At 39.2% G+C, this 23,271-nt stretch overlaps 1 protein-coding gene across 3 annotated transcripts in view; it reads right to left on the reverse strand.

Annotated features, from left to right (window-relative positions):
• Positions 1-23,271, reverse strand: part of ATG7 (autophagy related 7) — a 232,300-nt gene that overhangs the window by 95,826 nt on the left and 113,203 nt on the right. For all 3 annotated transcript variants that reach the window (XM_028101770.2, XM_028101772.2, XM_028101771.2), the window contains exon 18: positions 22,212-22,334. In XM_028101770.2, the coding sequence (XP_027957571.1) occupies positions 22,212-22,334 (123 nt within the window). The remainder of the gene's footprint in view (positions 1-22,211; positions 22,335-23,271) is intronic.

Below are 23,271 nucleotides of genomic sequence, written 5' to 3' on the forward strand. Positions count from 1 at the left end.
CCCTCTCGTGCTCTCTATCTCTCATTCTCTCTCTCTCAAATAAATAAATAAAATCTTAAAAAAAAAAAAATAAGGTTAGCCCTGCAGAACTGACACGCCCTGGAGGACATTAGCCATGTGTGGAAGTTAGTCTCCTGAAGAGACTATAGAAAAGGAGTTGAAGAGATTGGGAATTTCCATCTTCAATCAACGTGACAAAGGAGTGATATCTGGAGATCTATTTTAATTAAGAAAGCTACAACCTCCATAACTCTAGAAGACTGTTCATAGATGGTAACAGGGTCCATGTGGATTTTGAAAAAGTCTCAGAATTCGTGCAAGAATTTGTTAATGTCTCTGCCGCTATCCAGAAATTAGCGAGGTGATCTCACTGGAAAGCAGATCCCTGCTGTACTTGGGGAATCACAGCTCCAGGGGAGCGATCATGAAATTTTGTGATCACCGTCTCGCCAGGTACATATGGGGAGTGGCAGACAGAACAAATTAAACAGCTTCACTTATATATCAAACTCTTGAGTTTAGCTGTTGGGAATTAAACCCTGAGAGTCTTCATGCTCTGGCAAAACCCAGTTTCTGACTTGAAAAGGTAGGACCCATAGACCATGATGATTTACCAAAGCACAAATCTGGAGAACAGAAGTTTGGGAGGCATGGCCAAACATACAAAGGTCTGCCATTTATAAGAGGAATACAACTAGCTATAGGCAGGCCCAAAAAAGCCGTAGTTAAGAACACAGGCTCTGGAGCCAAACTACTTGGCTCCAACACTTACTAGCTACATGAACTTAGACAACTTAGCTGTATGCACCTCAATTTCCTCCTCTGTAAAATAAAGTGGTTGTGAAGATTAAATGAGATAATCCAAATAAATGCTTAGTATGACATCTGGAACACAGTCAGTTCTCAGAAGTTAGCCATCATATCATCACTGTCCAAAGCAGACCGCCCTGTGAGAGGGGGAGCCCCCCAGAGTTCAGGGGGAGGCAGAGATTTGTCAACTGAGGGCCAAATACAAACTTAATTCAAGCCCAGGACTTCCAGTTAGGTCCTCTGCCCCTCAAACTCCTACATACAATTCAAAACAAAAACGCTATCTCAGTAGCTGATGTGTTGTTCATGTAAAACTTCCTTTTTGGGGGGGGGGCATTCAACCCATGTATACCTTATGTGCAAAGCAGCTGTTAGTCAAAAATAATAAGGGGGCAAGGTGGTCCTTGCCCTCAAAAAGCTGAACATCTAACCGAAAAGAGAGGATCAGAGAACCACACAGGGATGCAGACATATATGTTGGATTTAGGCCAACCATACATTGGGTGTTTAACTTTTTATTAAAGAGCCATAACCAAGAGAAGGCTCAGGGAACTCACTCTATTCTAGGGAACATGACAAGCTTGTTAGTATACTAAACTAAAATCAATCACATCCTCTCTCCCTCCATCTCTCAATCTCCTTCATCTCTCTCTCTCTCCCCTTTCTATTCCCTTCAAGGTATAGCAAAGTAGCCTGATGGCTCTGGGACCTTCCTGTCTCAAATGCTCGGCTCATGTGCTGGCCGGCCCATGGCAACAGCTGGTGAAGGTGGACAAGCTGCTTCCACGTTGCAAGTTCACACAGGACTCCCTGGCAGGACACTGAAGGCTAGTTTTTATTTGTAACTACTGCCTGAATGCCCTTCTGCCTCTCAACTGTTAAGTTCAGGGAAGAGAAGGAAAGTGGGCTTTCTTCATCATGTGGCATGGGTAGGCTCTCACATATTTATTGACTGAGGCAGGTTCATCCCATGGCTATTACAAGTAACATCTGTAAGAAAAACCACTGATCCTTATTCTCTTCAAGCGTCCCCCTCTCCCCACCCTGATGGGTTCTTTTTGTGACATTCCAGCCATAGTTCTGGACTTCTTTTAGGTTCCACAGGATCTGGTTGCTGCATTTTAAGAATATCACTCTCCTATAAAACGTCAGGTATGGGAGAGAGGCCCCTGGGTCTGCCTTGCATTTTGTGGACAAACACTCAGGACCAGGGAACACCAGGAGGCTCCATTCATGTTGTAACAGTCACCAGTTCACTGATTGCTCTGTTGCCTCAAGAAATTCATAGCACCTTCGGGCAAAGGAACAACAGTGTGGTGTTTATTGAAATCTACATCTGGTAGCAATTTGTTCAACAGCAACCAGCTTTCCCCCCTCCTTTGCTTCAGTCAAATAATCCACAGGGGCCCATAATACCCCACAACTGTTCATTTGTGCGAAGCCTGTATTGTGTCGTTTATGTTCCTAATTACAGATCTGGGTTTATCAACAAGTTTCAGCATGGTAAGTAATTTTTTAGACTGCAAAGGAGACTAAAGGCCCATGTCTTGAGGCAGTGACCCTGTTACTGACCATCACCATCTGGACTGAAAGATGAAGTGGCACACTGGCCCCTGTCCACAGCTCCCCTGTCCCCACTTGGTTGGCAGAGGCAACCAGAGCACGACCCTTCCCCACCCTAGGAGGTGTGGCCTTACCATGCTCTGTGGGAGCTTGGGAGAAGGAATAGCTGAGTGTTAACCTAGAATTAGACATTTGTGTACTAGAGAGAAAGGGAGAACGCCTATGCTTCGATCTGGGAGAAAATTCTTTCTCCCTTTGAAGGCTGGTTGTGAGGGAGACTGAGCAGCTAGTTTGTTAAGGGCTCAATGAATAAAGAGTGCTTAGGGGTACCGGTGGTGAGAAGATGAGGTAAATTCAGAAAGCAGAGTAAGTCAAGCTTGGGGGCAAATCTGGGGACTAGCCCCTCCTTTGGAGGCGACAATGCTGCTCTCACCCTAACTACCCACATGGTTCTGAGGGAGGCTGCCAATCCCCACACACCCTGCCTGTGGCCCAAGCTGGCCAGTCACAGCAGCCCATCCCTGTCTACTGCAAGTGGTCCAGAGAAGGCATATGACTCAGGCCAGGTCAATCATAGTCTGTGTCCTAGGGTTTCCCTTTTGGAGCCACCAAGAAGATACTCCTAAAGGAAGAATGAGATTTTGGAACTGCCTGAGGCTGTGTTTTTTGCTAAATGGGAAAGAAAGAGAACCTGTTTGCAGTGAGAGAAAACAGTGCCAACAAAGAGGGAACAAAGAGGAGCAATAAAGAGAAAGATGGTTGTGACATTAAACCCCTCTATGTAGAGTCCCTGGAGCCAAGATTCCATGGCTTAGCTATACATTCTTCATATATGTTAAAGCCAATTTGAGCTTTTGGTTTCTGCCATCATAACCTGGGTCTAGACGGCTACCAAAGGCGTTTCTCTGAAAATGATTGCTATGATGACCAACTGAGTAAATGCAAGTAAACACTCCGGAAAACACAAGTGCCACACAAGTGTCAGATATTGATCACATACAATCACCTGTTATTAGAGGCAGATGGGCACAAGAAAACATGGCTGACTAGACACCAGGAGAGGGGTTTCTTAAAAAACTTCTCATTTGGGGGACTTCTGAAGACACACAGAGGTACATGGAATAGTACAATGCCCTCTTGCAGTACCCCTCCGTAGCCCCAACACCCACTGACCCCCACGCACTCCAGGAGAGCAGTGGTTTTGACCCACTCTTCCTGGAGCACAGCTGGTTCGCTTCGTGCCTTGGTTCTAGGCCTGAGCAGCCCCTTGTCTGACTGGAAGTGAAAGTCCGGCTTCTGGCAATGGGATAGAATCTTATATCAAAAAACCAAAAGCCAGGAATTCATGAGTTCAGCCTTTTGAGGCTGTACTCGGCCCAGACACCATAAGCTGACATATGCCTCATTCTTTCAAAGGCTCATTTATGATTTCTTAGCATTGTCTTTGGCTGTGTATTTTGTCATGACAGGTATGAATGAGAGAAAACCCTATTAGTGTTGCAAGTAAATCAGCTACAAAAATTTTTTTTAAAGATTTTATTATTTGAGACAGAGAGAATGAGAGAGAGAGAGAGCGAGCGAGCACATGAGAGGGGGGAGGGTCAGAGGGAGAAGCAGACTTCCTGCTTAGCAGGGAGCCTGATGCAGGACTCAATCCAGGGACTCCAGGATCATGACCTGAGCCGAAGGCAGTTGGTTAACCACTGAGCCACGCAGGCGCCCCCCAATTTTTTTTTGAACACTGACACTACCTTTCCTTTTGTGGACCAATAAGGAGTTTCCTCTTTTTTTTTTTTTTTTAAGATTTATTTATTTATTTGAGAGAGAGAGAAAACACTAGCAGGAGGGAGAGAGAGAGAGAATCTCAAGCAGACTCTGCGCTGAGTGCAGAGCCTAATGCAGGGTTCAATCTCACAACCCTGAGATCATGATCTGAGCTGAAACCAAGAGTCAGATGCTCAACTGACTAAGCCACCCAGGCGCCCCAAGTTTCTTCCTCTTTATAACTCATTTACAAAAAGAGATTACAGTTCGACAGAGAAATAGTCCCTGGGCATACCTAATTTAGGGAACACACAAGGAAGATGATTCAAAGACTATTTTATCAATATCATGGAATGTTAGGTTGGAAGGGATATAGAAATCTCTAATCCAACTGAATCAGACTTTCTAGTAGAGGTATGTTTTAAACATCAATATTTTTGAAATGACAATTCGAATAGGCAGCCAGGGTTGAGAACCACCCCTCTAACCCAGTCAATACCTTTATTCAGTATATGAGGACACTAAGTCGCAGGATATGGGACTCTAAGACAAACAGTTCATCTGGGATTAGAACACAGTTCTCTGGGCTTCACTGTATTATTCAAGTGAATGACTAGGCCATCCTATTGTGTTTTAACAGGGGCTACATAAGTGGAACATACAAGAATTTTTAGAGTTAAAATAGAGATTCCCATCAGGGAAGAGGAATCCAAGTAAGTAATAAACATAAGCTGTTTAACCTCACTGATAATTAGGAAACTACAAATTTTTAAAAAAGCATAATGTCATATTGTTATACATCTAACAGATTGGCAAAAATTTTTAAATATGACAATACCAGGATTTGGGCAAAGATATGTGGCCACAGAAACTCCCATATACTACTAGTAATGACTTAAATTGGTACAGTTGCTCTGAAAGACAGTTTGCCATGATCTAAAAATGTTGAAGATTCACATTTTCCATGACCCAACAATTTTGATCTTAGTTATATAACCTAGAATGTGCATTTTCAATAGGGGTAATATTATTCCCACAAAAGAACAAAATTTGATTTTTGATTAAGTGAAAAAATCTTGGCTATCACAATGGCTTGTAGCCTTACAAAGCTCAACTCTACCCAACAAAATCCTACTCTTTAGGATTAATTAATTAAATTTGAATTCGTAATTTTTAGTTTAAAATTAATTAAGTTTTCTCCTTAGGAGAGGTGATAAAAGAAAAAAGGCTGAGAGACACTGACCTAGAGAAATGTTGCATATGTAGTCCAGGAGATAGATAGATATATATAGATATAAGAACGCTCTGACCCACACTCTATTATAGTCCAAACTGGAAGGACTACAGGTATCCATCTACAGTAGAATGGGCAAACTGCAGCATATGTAAACTATAGAATACTATACAGCAATGAAAAGGAACACACTTCAGCTGCACACAACAACATGGGTAACCTTCACAATGGTGAGCAAAAGAAGCAAGACACAGAAGATCATATGGGGCTTACTTCCTTATATAAAAGTTCAAAGTCATGCAAAGTGAATTACATCGTTCATACACCCAACTGAAGCTGTCAAGTAAAGCCAGGAAATAACTATCACAGGAGTCGGTAGGGCATTTACCTCGAGGGTTGTGATCCAGGAAGCCAAACATAAGAGGGGTGAAAGGGAACGTTTTATTTTTTGACCTGGATGTGAATATGATAATCATTCTTTTATATACATAATGTTTAATGCTTTCTTCTGGCTTATGTGATAGCTCATTTGAAAATTAAGATATAGGGGGTGCCTGGGTGGCTCAGTCGGTTAAGCGTCTGTCCTTGGCTCAGGTCATGATCCCAGGGTCCTGGGATGGAGCCCTGACTCAGGCTCCCCGCTCAGCGGGGAGCCTGCTTCTTCCTCTCCCTCTGCTGCTCCCTCTGCTTGTGCTATCAAATAAATAAATAAAATTTTTAAAAAAGAAAATATTAAGATATAGCAGGGGAGAAATCTCTTGATCTTTGCCATTTTCATTTTCCTAAAGCATTGTTTGGATCAAGTCATTCCTCTGCTCACACATAATAATACAAACTGCCCCAAATGTACATGGTTCTTTCGGACTTTCATTTATAGAATCTCATGTGTACCCCAGCCTCGGTGGGAAGAAGACAGAAACCATTTCTCAAAGGAGGTTGGTACTTTGGAAGGGCCAACAGGAATATCAGGCAGACCCCATGGGGAAGGAAACAGGACTTGACCAGAAGGATGAGCTCGACCAAGTCTTGAGTGGGGAGAACACAGGGCAATGGAACAGAAGTATGCATGACAGAACTGCAGAGAATACACATGGGGCATGCGAGAGACAAAGCTATTCATCTATCCTTTTGAAGAGTTAATTTCAGAATAGGTAAGAATATTCTTTTAAAGATCATGATTAACTGAGAAGTTGCAACTGTTTCATATTAGGAGGTTTTACACAGATTTATTTGTAAGTTAATGTGTATTCTTATACCTGGACTAGAATCAAGTAGTTTTCTATAGGTTCTTCTACAACAAAACTATCTGTTGCTAATGTCTTTGACACTCAAGATCCAGTTAATACAAATTATTTTAAGGGTTAATGATTGTTTAAAGTTTAATTCAAGACATTTATGTTCAAAGGCCTATGGTGTATCAAGAAAAAAATTTATTTAAAAAAAACTATGGCAGTTTTCCATTTGGTTCATTTGCATTTAGCCTTACAAGAATTGATGCTTATATTATACTTCTAAGATTTCAAAGCACATTATAATGGCAACTTGGTGGGGGTAGGTATTATCCCATTTATCCCATTATACCTTAAGTTTAGTAGCATAATTAAAAATAAACCAATCCACAGCAGTTTACTGTACTGGTAATTAGAAACTCAATGATTTTGTCTTGCAACAATAAGATCTAAATATTTCTAATTTAGCACGGATTTTTTTTTAACCAGATAGTTGAATAAAGACAAATGGGGGCAAGCTCTTAATTTCTCTCTACAAATTAGCAAAAAGTAAAGGAAGAAACAAGTTGTCTCTTATCTGCCCTTTCCCATTGGTTAAGTCTGGAGATGGAATCATGAATGAGTAAAACCTCATTCCCACAGATTTTAAGATGCCAGTCTGTTCTTAAAGACAGTTCAAGAATAAGAAAGCACAATGAGGCTGGCTGACCAGGCTCCAGGATGGAACAGTGAAAGAAACCACGCTATTCAAGAATGCAGTTGGAAGGAAACAGACAAAAAGCAAAACTGCTCTTTGAAACTGTTCAATCTGAAAGCAGAGGCACTCTCTGTAAAGCAGAACACATCCGTATCTTCCTGTCTGCTCTCAGGCACACGAAGCATATTGTAAACCCCAAGATGTAGATTAACACTGAGCACAGTTAAGTTTAACAGTGTCCAGTCACCTTAGCATTATCAGTGCACTTCTCTGAGCTGTAAAATGTAAGATCCACCTCATAAGACTGGTGTCAGCATTAGTTGCTGTGTGATCTCAGATGCTCCCATGCCACGGCCCATTCTGGAATGCCTTCTCTCCTTCTCTCCTACACTTGGAGTGGCAACCTTCAAGGACCAGTTCAAATCCAACTCTTTCCTGGAGCCCTCTCTGCATCCTATGCTCCTGAAATCCTGCAGGACTTACTGTGCTGTGTGTCCAGCTCTCTGTGTACTCTACTGCCCTGCAGCCTTGGTTACTCATCTGTTCTACCACCCTAATTGTTCCATGTCAGCCTCCTGAAGACCTGGTGTGTACCTCTTTGAATCTCCATACCTCCATGAACTTGACAAGGGGTCAACATTTGTTAATGGACAGAAGCCACGATTAAACACGAACAATATTTAATTTAAAAACAATGTACACCTTAGGGGCACCTGGGTGGCTCAGTTGTTAAGGGTCTGCCTTCGGCTCAGGTCATGATCCCAGGGTCCTGGGATCGAGTCCCACATCGGGCTCCCTGCTCCGCGGGAAGCCTGCTTCTCCCTCTCCCACTCCCCCTGCTTGTGTTCCTGCTCTCGCTACCTCTGTCTCTGTCAAATAAATAAATAAAATCTTAAAGAAAAACAATGTACACCTTAGAATATCTCACATCCCTTCCCTCCTTTGTTCTCCCACAGCTAATGGCAAAGCAAGACCGATCAAGACTAAGATTTCAGAACCAAGAGTCAATTTAATTTTACAGTATCAAAACATGGAAACCCCCCAAATTCAACATAGCAGCTGTTACGTTTGCAAATGAGAAGGGTCAGCTGTAAAAATACAGCCCCTGGAATAATGGTCACAGGGCAAACTGCAGGAACATCTCCCTGGGACCCTCTATTGCTGATACAGTCAGGAAGTCAGGGCCAGGGGCGCCCTGGCCAGTGGCCCTCCTCTTCCTAAACCCTACTTTCTCTGTCTCAGACTGCATCTTGAAAAACCGCTCCCACCCAACAAAATGCACTACTTTATGTAACTGTTTTTATAATTCAAAGGCATATGTAACTGTCATAAGAACTTCTGACTGGATCAGGCTAACTGGCATTCCATTCCACCCTGAGACAACAGAATTCAGAAAAACCAACTTGATAGATCAACATAACCTCCTGTCTTAAACGTTTTATTTCTGTTTGGCTTTACAAAATACCAAAAATAGCCCACTCCTACCTCCTCAAAAGCCTCAGGCACTGGGCACCCCCACGGGAGGATGAACAGGAACACACACCTCACGGCTGGTTGGCTATGAAGGCTGTCTCAATCAGGCTAGGATGCCGATGTGATACCTGGAGGCACCTCATCTGGAAGAGGCCTGCCTGGAGTAGCAGAAACTCTGGGGAATGCTGCCTAATAGGATAACTGTCTCTCCCCATTTAGAAAGCAGGTGTTAAGTGGTAAGAGGTAAGATCAAGTTTCTATACCAAGTGACTGATGCTAATTTTTATTTTTTAAAAAACTTTTTAAATATACAGTTACAAACTTGAGGAGAAAGCAAACAATGGTTTAAAAGGTGCTTTTAAAATTTTGTGGACTACTGGATTTTAGATGCCATGATGGAATGATTGTTCATTATTCTGTAACAATAATGGTATTCTGCCTATATAAAAAGAGTATTTGTATTCTTAGGTGATTCATACTAAAAATTTAGAGATGAGGTGTCACTGTATGTGAGACTTGATTTCAAATGGTTCTGGAAAAGAGAAGATGTGTGAGTGTGTTTGTGATGTGTTGTGTGGATGTGCTAGCCATAGAGCAAGACAGGGTGAGAGGAGGTGAGCAGAGACTAAGGCTTGGAACACTGAGGCACAATGAAAATGGAAAAAAAAATCACTATCACATCTAGACAAAGTTCATTTCTACAAAAAGTAAGCTAACATGCTCTGACAGCCTCTCAAAACAGAAAATCAATGCTGCCCTTAAAAGCCAGAGAGAGAAAAGGAAAGAAGGAAGCACACAGAGTCGCAGCTATGTGCACTGGGGCTCCATGCTGTCTTTCTTTTCTCTTTGGTTAAACACCTTTATTGAGATATAATTCACATACCATACAATTCACCCATTTTTTTTTTTTTTAAGATTTCACTTATTTATTTGCCAGAGAGAGAGAGAGAGAGCGCACACACAAGCAAGGAGAGGGAGAAGCAGGCTCCCCGCTGAGCGAGGAGCCCGACACGGGGCTCGATCCCAGGGCCCTGGGATCATGACCAGAGCCGAAGGCAGACTCTTAACCAACTGAGCCACCCAGGCGCCCCAATTCACCCATTTAAAGTGCACAACTCAGTGGTTGCAATATAGGAACAGCTGTGCACGCATCACCACAATCTAAGATTAGAACATTTTATCACCTCCTATGTAGTCATTCCTCATTTTGCCCCAACCTCTACCCCCACTCCTGGCAACCTCTAGCTTACTTTCTGTCTGTACACATTTTTTAATTCTGGACATTTCATATAAATGAAATCCTGTAATATGTAGCCTTTGGTGACTGGCTTCTTTCACTTAGCAGGTTCATCTGTGTTATGGTATGTGTCAGAGTTCTTTCCTTTTTTACTGTCAAATAATATTCCAGCATTTTCCAGTCTAACACCCACGTTTTATTGATCCATTACCTAGATGGACCTCTGGGTTGTTTCTACTTTGGGGCTATTATAAATAAACAATGTTATGAACATCAGTGCACATGTTTTTCTATGAATGTATGTTTTCATTTCTCTGCGTTATATACCTCAGGGTGGAATTGCTGAGCCACATGGTAACTCTATGTTTAACTTTTTGAGGAACTGCAAGACTGTTTTCCAAAGTGGCTGCACCATTTTACATTCCCACCAGTAATGTATGAAGGTTCTAATTTCTCCACATCCTTGGCAACACTTGTTATTGTCTTTTTGATACTAGCACCCTAGTAGGTATAAAGTGGTATCTCTGTGGTTTTGATTTTCATTTCCCTGGTGGCTAATGATGCTGAACATCTTTTCATATACTTATTGGACATGGGTATATCCTCTTTTGAGACATGTCTATTTAAATCCATTGCCCAATTTTTAATTGGGTTTATGTCTTTTTATTACTGAGTTGCAAGAATTTCCAATATATTCTGGATACCAGTTCTTTTTTTTTTAAGATTTTATTTATTTATTTGAGAGAGAGAATGAGATAGAGAGAGAGCATGAGAGGGGGGAGGGTCCAAGGGAGAAGCAGACACCCCGCTGAGCAGGGAGCCCAATGCGGGACTCGATCCTGGGACTCCAGGATCATGACCTGAGCCGAAGGCAGTCGCCCAACCAACTGAGCCACCCAGGCGCCCTCTGGATACCAGTTCCTTATCAGATACAGGACTTGCAAAAAAACATTTAAAGCACAAAATTTTAAATTTTGATGTACTCCAATTTGTTTATCTTTCCTTTTGTTAGGTACTTTCTTGTTTAATGCTCACAGTAGTTGTGAGTAGGACTCATTGATCCCATTCTACAAATGAAGAAGATGAAACTCTATGAAATTAGGGAAATGACCCAAGGTCTCACACAGGGCTGCTACACATGGTCTTGCCCTGCACAATGCAGTCGGCTGAAAAGCAGCAGTCTTGGCTACTTGCTGGAGCTGCAATATGGATTCAGGCCTTCTGACTAGGCCAGGGTTCAGGCTACTCATTCACTCTATGAGTGTTACAGTGTAATACGGTTTATTTTTAAAGAAAATCCTTGGATTTTATACATTCAACGTCCTAAAAATGTTGCCATTACTTAAAGGGTTTGGAGTTCATCTCTGGAAGCTATACCAAGAGGTTGCAAGTGGCAGATTTAAGGAACACACTAGATTATGGTGTGGGGAGACTTTAGTTTATAAGGAAGCCAAAAGTTCAGGGCATCAAGACTGCAATGAGGTAAGTTATTAGGCTGGCTTACACCATATTGAATTTATATACACTGTTATACATACCAGTCAATATAAAGCATGAGACATGTTATTTTGTGGTTCAAAGTAGATCTTAATCTCTAAAAAATGCAACAAAAAATGTCTCTAGCAATGACAACCCAGATAGGACAGATACCAGAGAATGGTTATAAAATGTATAAAAAGTAATCATCTTGATACATTTTAAAACATTTTGACATAAAAATTGGCCATCTTTTTACTTCTTGGTCATACCAGCTATATATGGAACAAAACCACTGGATTATTAGAGCTAAAAAGGATTTCACATATGGTTCAATCCCTTTATTTTAAGTGGGGAAGTTGATGTACAAAATTTTCAAGTTATTCACCCAAGTACTCAGGAGAACACGAGCAGAACAAGGACTAGAATTTAAGAAGGATGCAGTTCCCATGTTCTTATTCTGAATATTTGCTGTTTTAACTCTGCTTTTAGTATTTATGATTCTCTTCTTCTCTCTCCCATAGACCTCTAAGGGGATTATACCATCCAAGACAGCTAGCTCTTCAGCAGGGTGGAGACTCGGACCAAACTTCATTGTTTATCCTCCAATTGGATTTTTCCCCAACACCAACTTATCTAAACATCTCCAATCTATGTAGATAACTCTGACAGCAAATAAAAGGGATTCATTTTATAAAGTGAGTTCTGAAGGGATACTGCCAAGCCTTGTTTCAAAAACCAGGCTCTTGTTTCCAATCTAAGAATTAAATGGCTTTCTGCCTGCTGTTTCTGCCTTTCCTCTTCAATTAGGGGAGAAGGCCAAGGCTGTGTCTCGAGGGATTGCTTCATAAGGAAAAATCAAGGCAGGATACAGTCTGAGGATGGGCCAGTGCAGGCTGGAGGTGGGCTAGCAGAGGGCTGTGGGAAAAGCGAACTGGATTCACGAGCAGGCTAGGTCAGTCTCCACAGTGATTCCTCTCCACTGGAAACAGGTCTAAGTGCTGACACGGAGGTTTCCCACAGCTTCTACTGGCCTCCAAAGGCATATTTGTCATCAGAGGCTCTTGATGAAGCTGTACATAAATATCTGACTGTTGTTAAATACAAAACAAAACAAAAAAAATATTCCACAGGAACCAAATTAAAACCATCTGTGAGGGGGAGAGGCCAAAAACTCAGTGTAAGTGCAAAAGGCCCAGCAGAAACCCTTGTTAATTGTGTTATTTACTTTGCTGAATAGTAAATTGTCATGCCAATGAAGTCATATCACATGACTATAATGTTTTTCATATGACTTTCCTGCTATGAGAGAAATGGGCACTTTATTTTCTAGAATTCTGAATTCTGTAGTAGATGAGTCAGAATGTGAGTTTTAATTCAGAATCAACCCTTCAGCTCAGCCTTTTTTATTTCTGCCAGCCTGTTCATGATTTTACATCTTATGTTATCCTTGACGTTAAACTTTATTTTTTAACGATCATTCGTTAATCTCTGATTCTGCAGGAAAAAAGTTCTGCTTAGCAAATGCTTGACAAAGATGCAAATTCTATTAATGAAGTGCTGTAACTGCAATCCTGAAATCGTAACTGCATGACACAGCATCAAATACTGATGATATAGTCAAGGCGAGGGAGGAAAACAGAGCCTAAAAGTAATCCTGGAGTCACGGAACTTGCAAACCTTCGAAGATGAGAATTTCAGGGGAATTGGGTTATGAAATTTTGTTATTTGAATTTCTCAAGGATATAGCTTGCTTTATTACCTCTCTTATGAATCAGTCTTTTCTCTCTATTTACATGGGGTTTGAAAATTATCTGGCATTTCCCGAAACAGCACAATGTCGAACCCGCAGTTGGAACTAACTCAGTACATGTGACCAGGTACTTGATGAAAAATAACCCTAAGAAGATAAGTCACAGCAAATTTTATGAAAAGATGGCTAAGTCATTTGTGCATCTGATTTACACTGAGCCTTTCTTCAGTGAAATTCAGCAGTTTTAAAGCCATTTGGTGAGCACTTCAACAGCTTCATGACTTGGACATCTTGTGCTTCGTCAACTTTAAGGCCATTTCCTTTTGTTCAATGGGGATAAATAGGGATGAACAAAAGAGAACTCGGGTCAATCTCCAAGTATCTAAACTCATTCTCAAAATGGCTCTTGAAAGGAAAGATCAGACCTTTCATGCAAAATTCCTCATTCGGATGGCAACGTTTTAAGAGGGCAAAAAGTGGAGTTGTGGGGGGGGGGCGTTCCTCCATGGGGCCTTCTAATACTTCATAGGTAGAATATAACTATAATGTGGCAGCTAGATGGGCTACAGACTACGGACATGGATCTCTTTCTTAGTCCCCTTTAGGAAACACAACATTAGCAAAAACATTTATGAGGAGTGTATTTAAATTTTTAAGCTACAACTCAAGATAAAGTTAACCTACCACACACATTCCTCATTTAATTATTTTTTTATTGCATCCTACCTCTACAGCTTCTCCTCACTGAACTCAATGAAACAGGATAATTTTCTTTACCTACTAAGTCAATCTACCAGTCTTCCTCTTTTCCTCCAAGCTCTATTACCACCCTATCTCTAATACCATTCAGTCATTTCCATTCATTTATTCCATTACCTCAAAATCACCATTACATCAAATACATTCATCTTTATAAGTGTGGGCTGCCCACCCCTCCCTTCCCCACCATCACCACACTCCCAGTCCCCACTCTGCACCCTGCATCTCAACCCCTTCTCCAAGAGAAACCAACCTGGTGATTTGTCTGTTAATCTCAATCTCAACAGCACTATGATTACACTAGTAACCTAGACTAAAATAATGGCAATCAATCATCTGGGGCTATTTGATGAGGGTAGAAAGGTGGGTGCAAAAAATTGGGTTGCATTAATCAATCTCACTAAATCTAGGTGATTCTGTCTTGAATATATCTTCCAATCCATTATTCCTGTGCTCCCTTCTTTGAAAAGAAAGGGATTTGTAGTCTCTAGTAGGATGAGCTTTGCATCTTCTTTTATAAAGGGTCTATATTTGGGGAGATAGACTACAGGTGTTAAAGGATAGGGGATTGTTTAACAGCATCAAAACTTTTCTTTCTTTAATGAAAAAGGAATTATCTTGCTACAACATGGATGAGTCTTGAAAACATCATGCTAAGTTAAAGACAGCAGACACAAAAGGCCACATATCATTTGATTTCATTTACATGACATGTTCAGAATAGGCAAATCCATGGAGACAGAAAGTACAATAGTGGTTGCCAGGCCTGGAAGGAAGGGGGAATGAGCAGTGACTGTTTAATGAGTATGGAGTGACTTTCTGGGTGATGAAAATGTTCTAAACTTAGTAGTAAGGGTAGCACAACAACTCTGAATACACTAAAAACCACTGAATTGTACACTTTAAAAGGGTAAATTTCATGGTATGTGGATTGCAACTCAATAAAGCTGTTATTAAAAAAAAAACACACCTTATCTGATTTCCGATAACCCTGGCTCCAACTACATTCTCATGATTCTGAGTAACACTCTAAAGACTCTTGGCCTCTGAGACCTTCATTCAGCCTAGAATGCCCTCCTCCATTTCCCTCCCAATTTTTATTTTTAAAGACAGCCTACTCATCCTTTAAAACTAACTGGTGATGGATGTTAACTAGACTTATTGTGGTGATCATTTTGGAATACATACAAATATTAAATCATTACACATAAACGCTAATATATAATGTAATATGTCAATTATAGCTCAATAAAAATTAAATTAAAAATTAAAATTTATTTACTTATTTTTAAAGATTTTATTTATTTATTTATTTGACAGAAAGGGAGACAATGAAAGAGGGAACACAAGCAGGGGGAGTGGGAGAGGGAGAAGCAGGTTTCCCACGGAGCAGGGAGCCCGATGGGACCCTGGGACCATAGACCTGAGCCAAAGGCAGACATTTAATGACTGAGCCACCTACGTGCTCCAAATTCTAAAATTTAACTGGAATACTTGTTCCCTTATGTGTGAAGCTTTCTTTGACATCCCTACTCCCCCAGGCAGGAGTAACTGCTCTCTGAGCACTTAATATATATAAATGACTAAAATATTTTTGATGAGTGGCACCTGGGTGGCTCATTTGTTAAGTGTCTGCCTTCAGCTCAGGTCATGAGCCCAGGGTTCTGGGATCGAGCCCCGGGTAGGGCTCCCTGCTCCGCAGAAAGCCTGCTTCTCCCTCTCCCACTCCCCCTCTCCCTGCTTGTGTTCCCTCTCTTGCTCTCTTTCTCTGTCAAATAAATAAATAAAATCTTAAAAAACGTATATATATATTTTGATGATATTAGAATGTACTATTTACATCTGTTTTTCATATTAGACTATGAGTACATCTCACTAACTTCTGTATTCAGTTACCAGCACAGTGAGTTGCTATCAAATTTTTTTAAAGATGTTCAGTAATTCCTGTTACAAAAAACAGGATTTGTACAAATACATATTTTATAAACAATGTATAAAATGATACAGTCAGATAAAATTATCTAGTTGAATCTTTTGCAATTCCAGAGTTGAGGCATAAAAAGAGTCCAAGATGAGAACTCGGCATTCTTGTTGCATTGCTAAAATAAATAAATCAGGACCTTTCTATATGGGATGAAGAATTTTGTATTTTTATTAGTCAACACCTGTTAATGCATTGGGAATCAAATACATAAATCAAAATGGTACCCTCACACAGATTATATATATAGATATAGCTATAGATATTTATTTACACACACACATTTTTCACAGTAATGTAAAATAATGTAGGTAGGGCAATGAATTTTGTTATGCCTTCTGCTGAGCATTATCTTAAAACACAGCCCTATTTAGAACACTGAGAGACATAAAACAGTTAATAACAAACAAAAAGAAATAATCAATAGTAATACAATAATAGTAAGGGACTTTAACACCCCACTTATACTGATGGACAGATCATCCAAACAGAAAATCAACAAGGAAACAGTGGCTTTGAATGACACACTGGACCAGATGGATTTAACAGACATATTCAGAACATTCAATCCTAAAACAGCAGAATACACATTCTTTTCAATTGCATACGGAACATTCTCCAGAAGAGATCACATATTAGGACACAAAACAAGTCTCAACAAATTAAAAAAAAATATCAAAGTGATACCATGCATCTTTTCTGACCACAATGCTATGAAACTAGAAATCAACCACAAGAAAAAATCTGGAAAGAGCACAAACACACGGAGGTTAAATAACATGCTACTAAACAATGAATGGGTCAACTAAGAAATCAAAGAAGAAACTGAAATTTACACAGAAACAAATAAAAATGAAAACACAATGGTCCAAAATCTTTGGGATACAGCAAAAGTAGTTCTAAGAGGGAAGTTTATAGGAATACAGGCCTACGTCAGGAAGCAAGAAAAAATCTCAAACAACCTAAACTTACCTGTAAAGGAGATAGAAAAAAGAACAAACAAAACCCAAACCCAGCAAAAGGAGTATAAACAATTGTAACAGAAAATTATTAAAACCTATATGCCAAAAATTGGACAACTTAGAAGAAATGGACAAATTCTGAGAAACATTATAACCTCCCAAAAATGAAGCAGGAAGAAATAGAAAATTGAACAGACCAACTGCCAGCAAAGAAATTGAATCAGTAATCAAAAAAACTTCCCACAAACAAAAGTCCAGGACTAGACAGTTTCACAGGTGAATTCTACCAAACATTTAAAGAAGTGTTAATACTTATTCTCAAAGTATTCTAAAAAATATGAGGAAGGAAATCTTTCAAATTCACTCTATGAGGCCAGTATCATCCTGATACCAAAACCAGATAAAGATGCCACAAAAGTGGGAACTACAGGCAAGTATCTCTCATGGATATAGATGCAAAAATCCTCAACAAAAAATGAGCAAACAGAATCTAACAATATATTTTAAAAAATCATACAACATGACTAAATGGGATTTATTCCTGGGATGCAAGCGTGGTTCAATATTCACAAAACAATCAACGTGATACATCACATCAATAAGAGAAAGGATAAAAACCATATGACCATTTCAATAGATGCAGAAAAAGCATTTGATGAAGTACAACATCCATTCATGATAAAAAATAAAAATAAAAACAACCCTCTGCAGAGTAGGTCTAGGGGAAATATATCTTAACATAATAAAGGCCTTATGTTAAAAGCCCATAGCCAAACATCATACTCAATGGTGAAAAACCAAGAGCTTTTACCCTAAGGTCACAAACAAGACAAGGATGTCTACTCTCACCACTTTTATTCAATATAGTACTAGAAGTCCTAGCAACAGCAATTAGACAACATAAAGAAATAAAAGGCATCCAAATTGATGAGGGAGGAAGAAGTAAAAGTCTCATTATTTGCAGATGACATGATACTTTGTACAGAAAACCCAAAAGACTCTACCAAAAAACTACTAGAACTGATAAATGAATTCACTAAAGTCCACAGGATACAAAATCAATGTACAGAAATCTGTTGCATTCCTGCACATTAATAATGAAGCAAAAGAAAGAGAAATTAAGAAAACAATCCCATTTACAATGGCATCAACAACAATTAAATACCTAGGAACAAACTTAACCAAGGAGGTGAAAGGCCTACTCTAAAAGCTATAAAACACTGATAAAAGAAATTCAAGATGATGCCAAGAAACGGAAAGACATTCCATGCTCATGGGTTGGAAGAACAAATATCGTTAAAATGTCTATACTAGCCAAAGGAATCTACAAATTTAGTGCAATCCCTATCAAAATACCAACCGCATTTTTCACAGAACTAGAACAAACAATCTTAAATTTTTTTTAAAGATTTTACTTATTTATTTTAGAGAGTGTATGTGTGCAAGTGGGGGGAGAGGAAGAGGGAGAGTGAGAGAGAATCCCAGGCAAACTCTGTGCTGAGTGCAGGGCCCAATGCAGGGCTCAATCTCATAACCCTGAGGTCTTGACCTGAGCCAAAATCAAGAGTCAGACACTTAACCAACTGAACCACCCAGGTGCTCCCAAACAATCCTAAAATTTGTATGGAACCACAAAAGACCCCAAATAGCCAAACCAATCTTGAAAAAGAAAAGCAAAATTGGAGATATCAAAATTCCATATCTCAAGTTACATTACAACGTGGTAGCAATTAAAACTGTACGGTACTAGCATAAAAATAGATGCACAGATCAATGGAATAGAACAGAAAACCCAGAAATAAACCCATTATATGGTCAATTAATCTTCAACAAAGGAAGAATGAATATACAATGAAAAAATATCTCTTCAACAAATGGTGTTGGGAAAACTGGACTGCAACGTGAAAAATAATGAAACTGGACCATTTTCTTTCACCATACACAAGAATAAACTCAAAATTGATTATAGACCTAACAGTGAGACCTGAAATCATAAAAATCCTTGAAGAGAGCACAGATAGCTATCTCTCCAACATGGGATGTATCAACATATTTCTAGATATGTCTCTTGAAGCAAGGGAAATAAAAGCAAAAATAAACTATTGGGACTATGTCAAAATAAAAGGCTTCTGCATAGTGAAGGAAACAATCTACAAAACTAAGGAAACAATCTACAAATGGGAGAAGATATTTACAAATGGCATATCCAATAAAGGGTTACCATCCAAAATGTATAAAGAACTGATACAACCTAATACCCAAAAAACAAATAATCCAATTAAAAAATGGGCAGAAGACATGAACAGACATTTCTCCAAAGAAGACATCTAGATTGCCAACAGACATATGAAAAGATGCTCAATATCACTCATCATCAGGGAAATGCAAACCAAAACCACAATGAGATATTATCTTACATCTGTCAGAATGACTAAAATCAAAAACATAAGAAACAGCAAGTGTTGGCAAGGATGTGGAGAAAAAGGAACTCTTGTACATTGTTGGTGGGAATGCAAACTGGTGCAGCCACTATGGAAAACCTTATGGAGGTTCCTAAAAAATTAAAAATAGAACTACCCTATAATCCATTAATCACACTACAGGGTATTTACCCCTCCCCCCAGAAAAACAAAAAAACCCACTAATTGAAAGGGATACCTGCACCCCTATGGTTATTGCATCATTATTTACAATAGTCAAACTGCAGAAGCAGCCCAAGTATCCACTGATAGATGAATGGATAAAGAAGAGGTGGTATATATACAGTGGAATATGGTTCATCCATAAAAAAGAATGAAATCTTGCCATTTGCAACAAAATGGATACAGCTAGAGAGTATAATGGTAAGTAAAATAAGTCAGAAAAAGGCAAATACCATATGATTTCAGTCTTATGTGGAACTTAAGAAAAAACTTTGATATAGACTCTTAACTATAGAAAACTGATGGTTACTAGAGGGGAGGTGGGTGGAGGCATGGGGGAAATGGGGTTGAGGTAGGAAGAGTACACTTATTATGATGGAAAATAAGCTGAAATAAAAAGACAAAATTTTTTTAATTAAAAAAAAAACCACAGCCCTAGTTAAAGCTCTTTTAAAAAAATAACGATACTTCTCTCAGATTAGGATTGCAAATTCTAATACCTGTAAGAGTCATTAACTCAAGAGCATCATTTAAATGGAGAATATCACCTAAAAAATAAATTTGGGCAAAAAACCAACAAATGTGTGTCTCTAGGTGGTAAGGGACAAGTGTAGGAGATTTCCTTTACATGCAGAATACTTTTTATACCTTCAGATTTCATATAAAGTACATTATTTATCTATAAAATTTGCATCCTTGCTCCAGCTAACCATCACTATTAAGAAATGCAGGCCTGGGCTTGCCAGATCTGATTTTTCAAAGAGGTTAGAAATGGGAAAATTCAGATTTTTATGTAAAATTCATAAGTTTTAAATGTTGACTTTATTCAGAATTTAGCACACAGGGCAGGCCAAAAAAACACACCTGCAAGCCATATATGGCTCACAGGCCAACCAGTTTACCATCTCTAATCAAAAATTTGATGTGTAGCTTATGATTACAAAACTATAAATATAATTTAATGGGGGAAATCTTCAAAAAGAAAACTCCGACTTGTGGATGAAGCCATATCCCCTCCTGCCCCACCATCTATTTAGTCACTATTGCTCTCTTAAACTTCCCCTTCTCTTCCTGGGTCTTTGAAAAGGCTATTAATGTTTGACCAGCTAAAATGCAAAGCAGGTCAGATCTCATCAAGGAATCTGCCCATTATCCTAGCATCTGCTCTGTTTTTTTAAAGAGTGAAATTTCGGGTCTATTTCAAGTTGCAATTCATCTAGCCAACAAGAGAAAGGTATATGAATAATTTCTAGCTGGGTAGAAATATTCCCTCAGCAAACCAGTCAAACAATTGCATGGTTGAAAAGACCTGTAAGTTATTTTAACCTTATCATCAGGCAGTACAATGCTACGCAAAGGATAAAATGGCAGCCGTGATCAACATAGTGTTCTGAACCATGTCTGGGAACCAATCACAATTTTGGGAAAAATCTCAAATTCTCTTTAAGTTCAGCAGAGATGCTGTTTATCTTCTGAAACTGAAGCTAAGAGACTCTATGTGGGTCTAACTATTGGTTATAAGTGGAATACTACATCTATTAAATGCCCAGAGGACACCAAGGCAAGTTAAAGAAGAACTGGTTTCAGCTTTTTTTTTTTTTAAGTTTTATTTATTTAAATAATCTTTACACCCCATGTGGGGCTTGAACTGATGACCCCCAGATTAAGAGTTGCATGTTCTTCTGACTGAGTCAGCCAGGCACCCCAGAACTGATTTCAGTTTTAAAAGTAGTACTAGAGATGTACTATCTTGCCTCTCTGGTGTGCCTAAAACTCTCACCTCAATCTGGGGAAAGTTTCAAAGGATTTGACTCTGGTAGTTTCAATTTTCTTTACTCAGTGCTACTAGCTCCAATTTTCCAAACAGCAGCCTTTGTTTGCCACAAACTAGTCCAGTATCGGGCCTGAATGTCTACTCAATGACCTCTGGGGCCTGCGCCTGTGGTGAAGACACACAACCCCAGGCAGGGGTGGGAATGGGGTGGGAGTCAATAAATAGGACAATAGGACTAATGGCATCTTTGCAAGTGTTCCACTCCTGCGGGACACAGGCACTCAAGGTTTTCTTTATGTAGCTTGTGGAAATGATAAGACAGGCCACATTTCTCCTAAGAACTTCTTCATGGAAATTAAGATCTGCAATATATTCTACTTGACAAGCAATGTGTAACTCTCTCAGGTTGTGACTGGGGAAGCCATTTTATAGTAGAGTTCAGGGACCCAAGAAGATGTATCCAATTATTAAATAAAAGCCAGGCATGTTCTCTCTGAAGAACACGGCCAGAGCCCAATCTTCCCTGTCTTACATTCTGATGTGTGGATATCAGAGACTACTCTCCCATGGCCACAGGCATGCTGTTCTTCAGAAAGGACCAGAGGTGCTTGAAAATAGATAATCCATACTCCCTTTAATTATGTGCATTTGGCACCTACTATACAACAATCTGCACACATCAACATCCAGCGACTGCAGAAGGTTCCTTCTCTGGTAACTAGCAGACTTATTTAGCAATGTTTGTTCTAAGGGAAAAAAATCATAATTTACCGCTTCCTTACTGTTCCATAAATCTGAGTATCAAGTAGGTTTCAAACACACCAGTCCTCAGTATAGAAAGCTCGCATTACTCTTACCTCAGCAGCTTGGGTCTCTTGATGCAGCAAAGTGAGACCAGTCAAGTCTTCTAAGAAGGAATGTGAAGAATTAAACACCTTCGCTAGGAAATTAAATCCTTCTCGTTCATACTGATCAAGAACCTGTAAAACATTTATATTTTTTAAAAGGGGCTGGTTTTAAAAGCATATTACAAGATTTTCACTTCTATAAGCACTTGTCAAAAATGAAACTAAAACTAGAATTAAACATGGGGATAATAACGCAATCTGGAGGGCAAAAACTGGGAGGGCTTGGGATTTATCATTTTCCTTCTTAGAAACAATGACAATATCCTTTTCCAATTCTGATGACAATTTTTCTCAAATAAAATTTAAGTTTCATGACAATTCACTAAAAATTCCAGAAAAGCTGGGGTTCCTACTTCTAAAGTTCACTTGTTAGGAAAAAAAAAAAAAAAGGCCAGAAAAGAGCCAAGAAAAAAATTAAAAAGGATAAAGAAAAAGAGAGGGACAAATGGATGGGAAATGTGATCTACCGGCTAGCCATATGTTTTTTTAAAAAACAGAATAGTTTAAAAACGTAAAAATAAATTTCACCAGGCATGTCACAAAAGAGGATATCCAAATGGCCGATAAACATATGAAAAGTTGCTCAACATTACAAGTGGTTAGGGAACTGTAAACTAAAACCATAATGAAATCTTTCTTTATATACACCAAAATGGCTAAAATAAAAAAGAAGATACCAAGTACTGGCAAGAATGTAGAACAACCGGGATTCTCACGGGAGTGCAAAATGAGAAAGCCATTTTAGAGGCTTAACACTTATATGTCCTGTGATCAAGCAATTCGACTCCTAGATATATATACCCTACAAAAAAAGGTATGCAGTTGTGTATCAGAAGACCCAAACAAAGTGTCCATAGCAGCACTACTCATGATGGTCCAAACTAGAGACTACTCAAGTGTCCATCAATAGTAGAATGAATGAACAAAGGGGTATATTCATGCAATAGAATACTACTTAGCAATGAAAACAAACTATATTTACTTGCAACAATATAGATAATTCTCACAA

Source organism: Eumetopias jubatus, unplaced genomic scaffold (assembly GCF_037043125.1).
Source record: "Eumetopias jubatus isolate StellerSeaLion01/CBP00866 unplaced genomic scaffold, mEumJub1_p1.0 scaffold_1, whole genome shotgun sequence".
Classification (NCBI taxonomy): domain Eukaryota; kingdom Metazoa; phylum Chordata; class Mammalia; order Carnivora; family Otariidae; genus Eumetopias; species Eumetopias jubatus.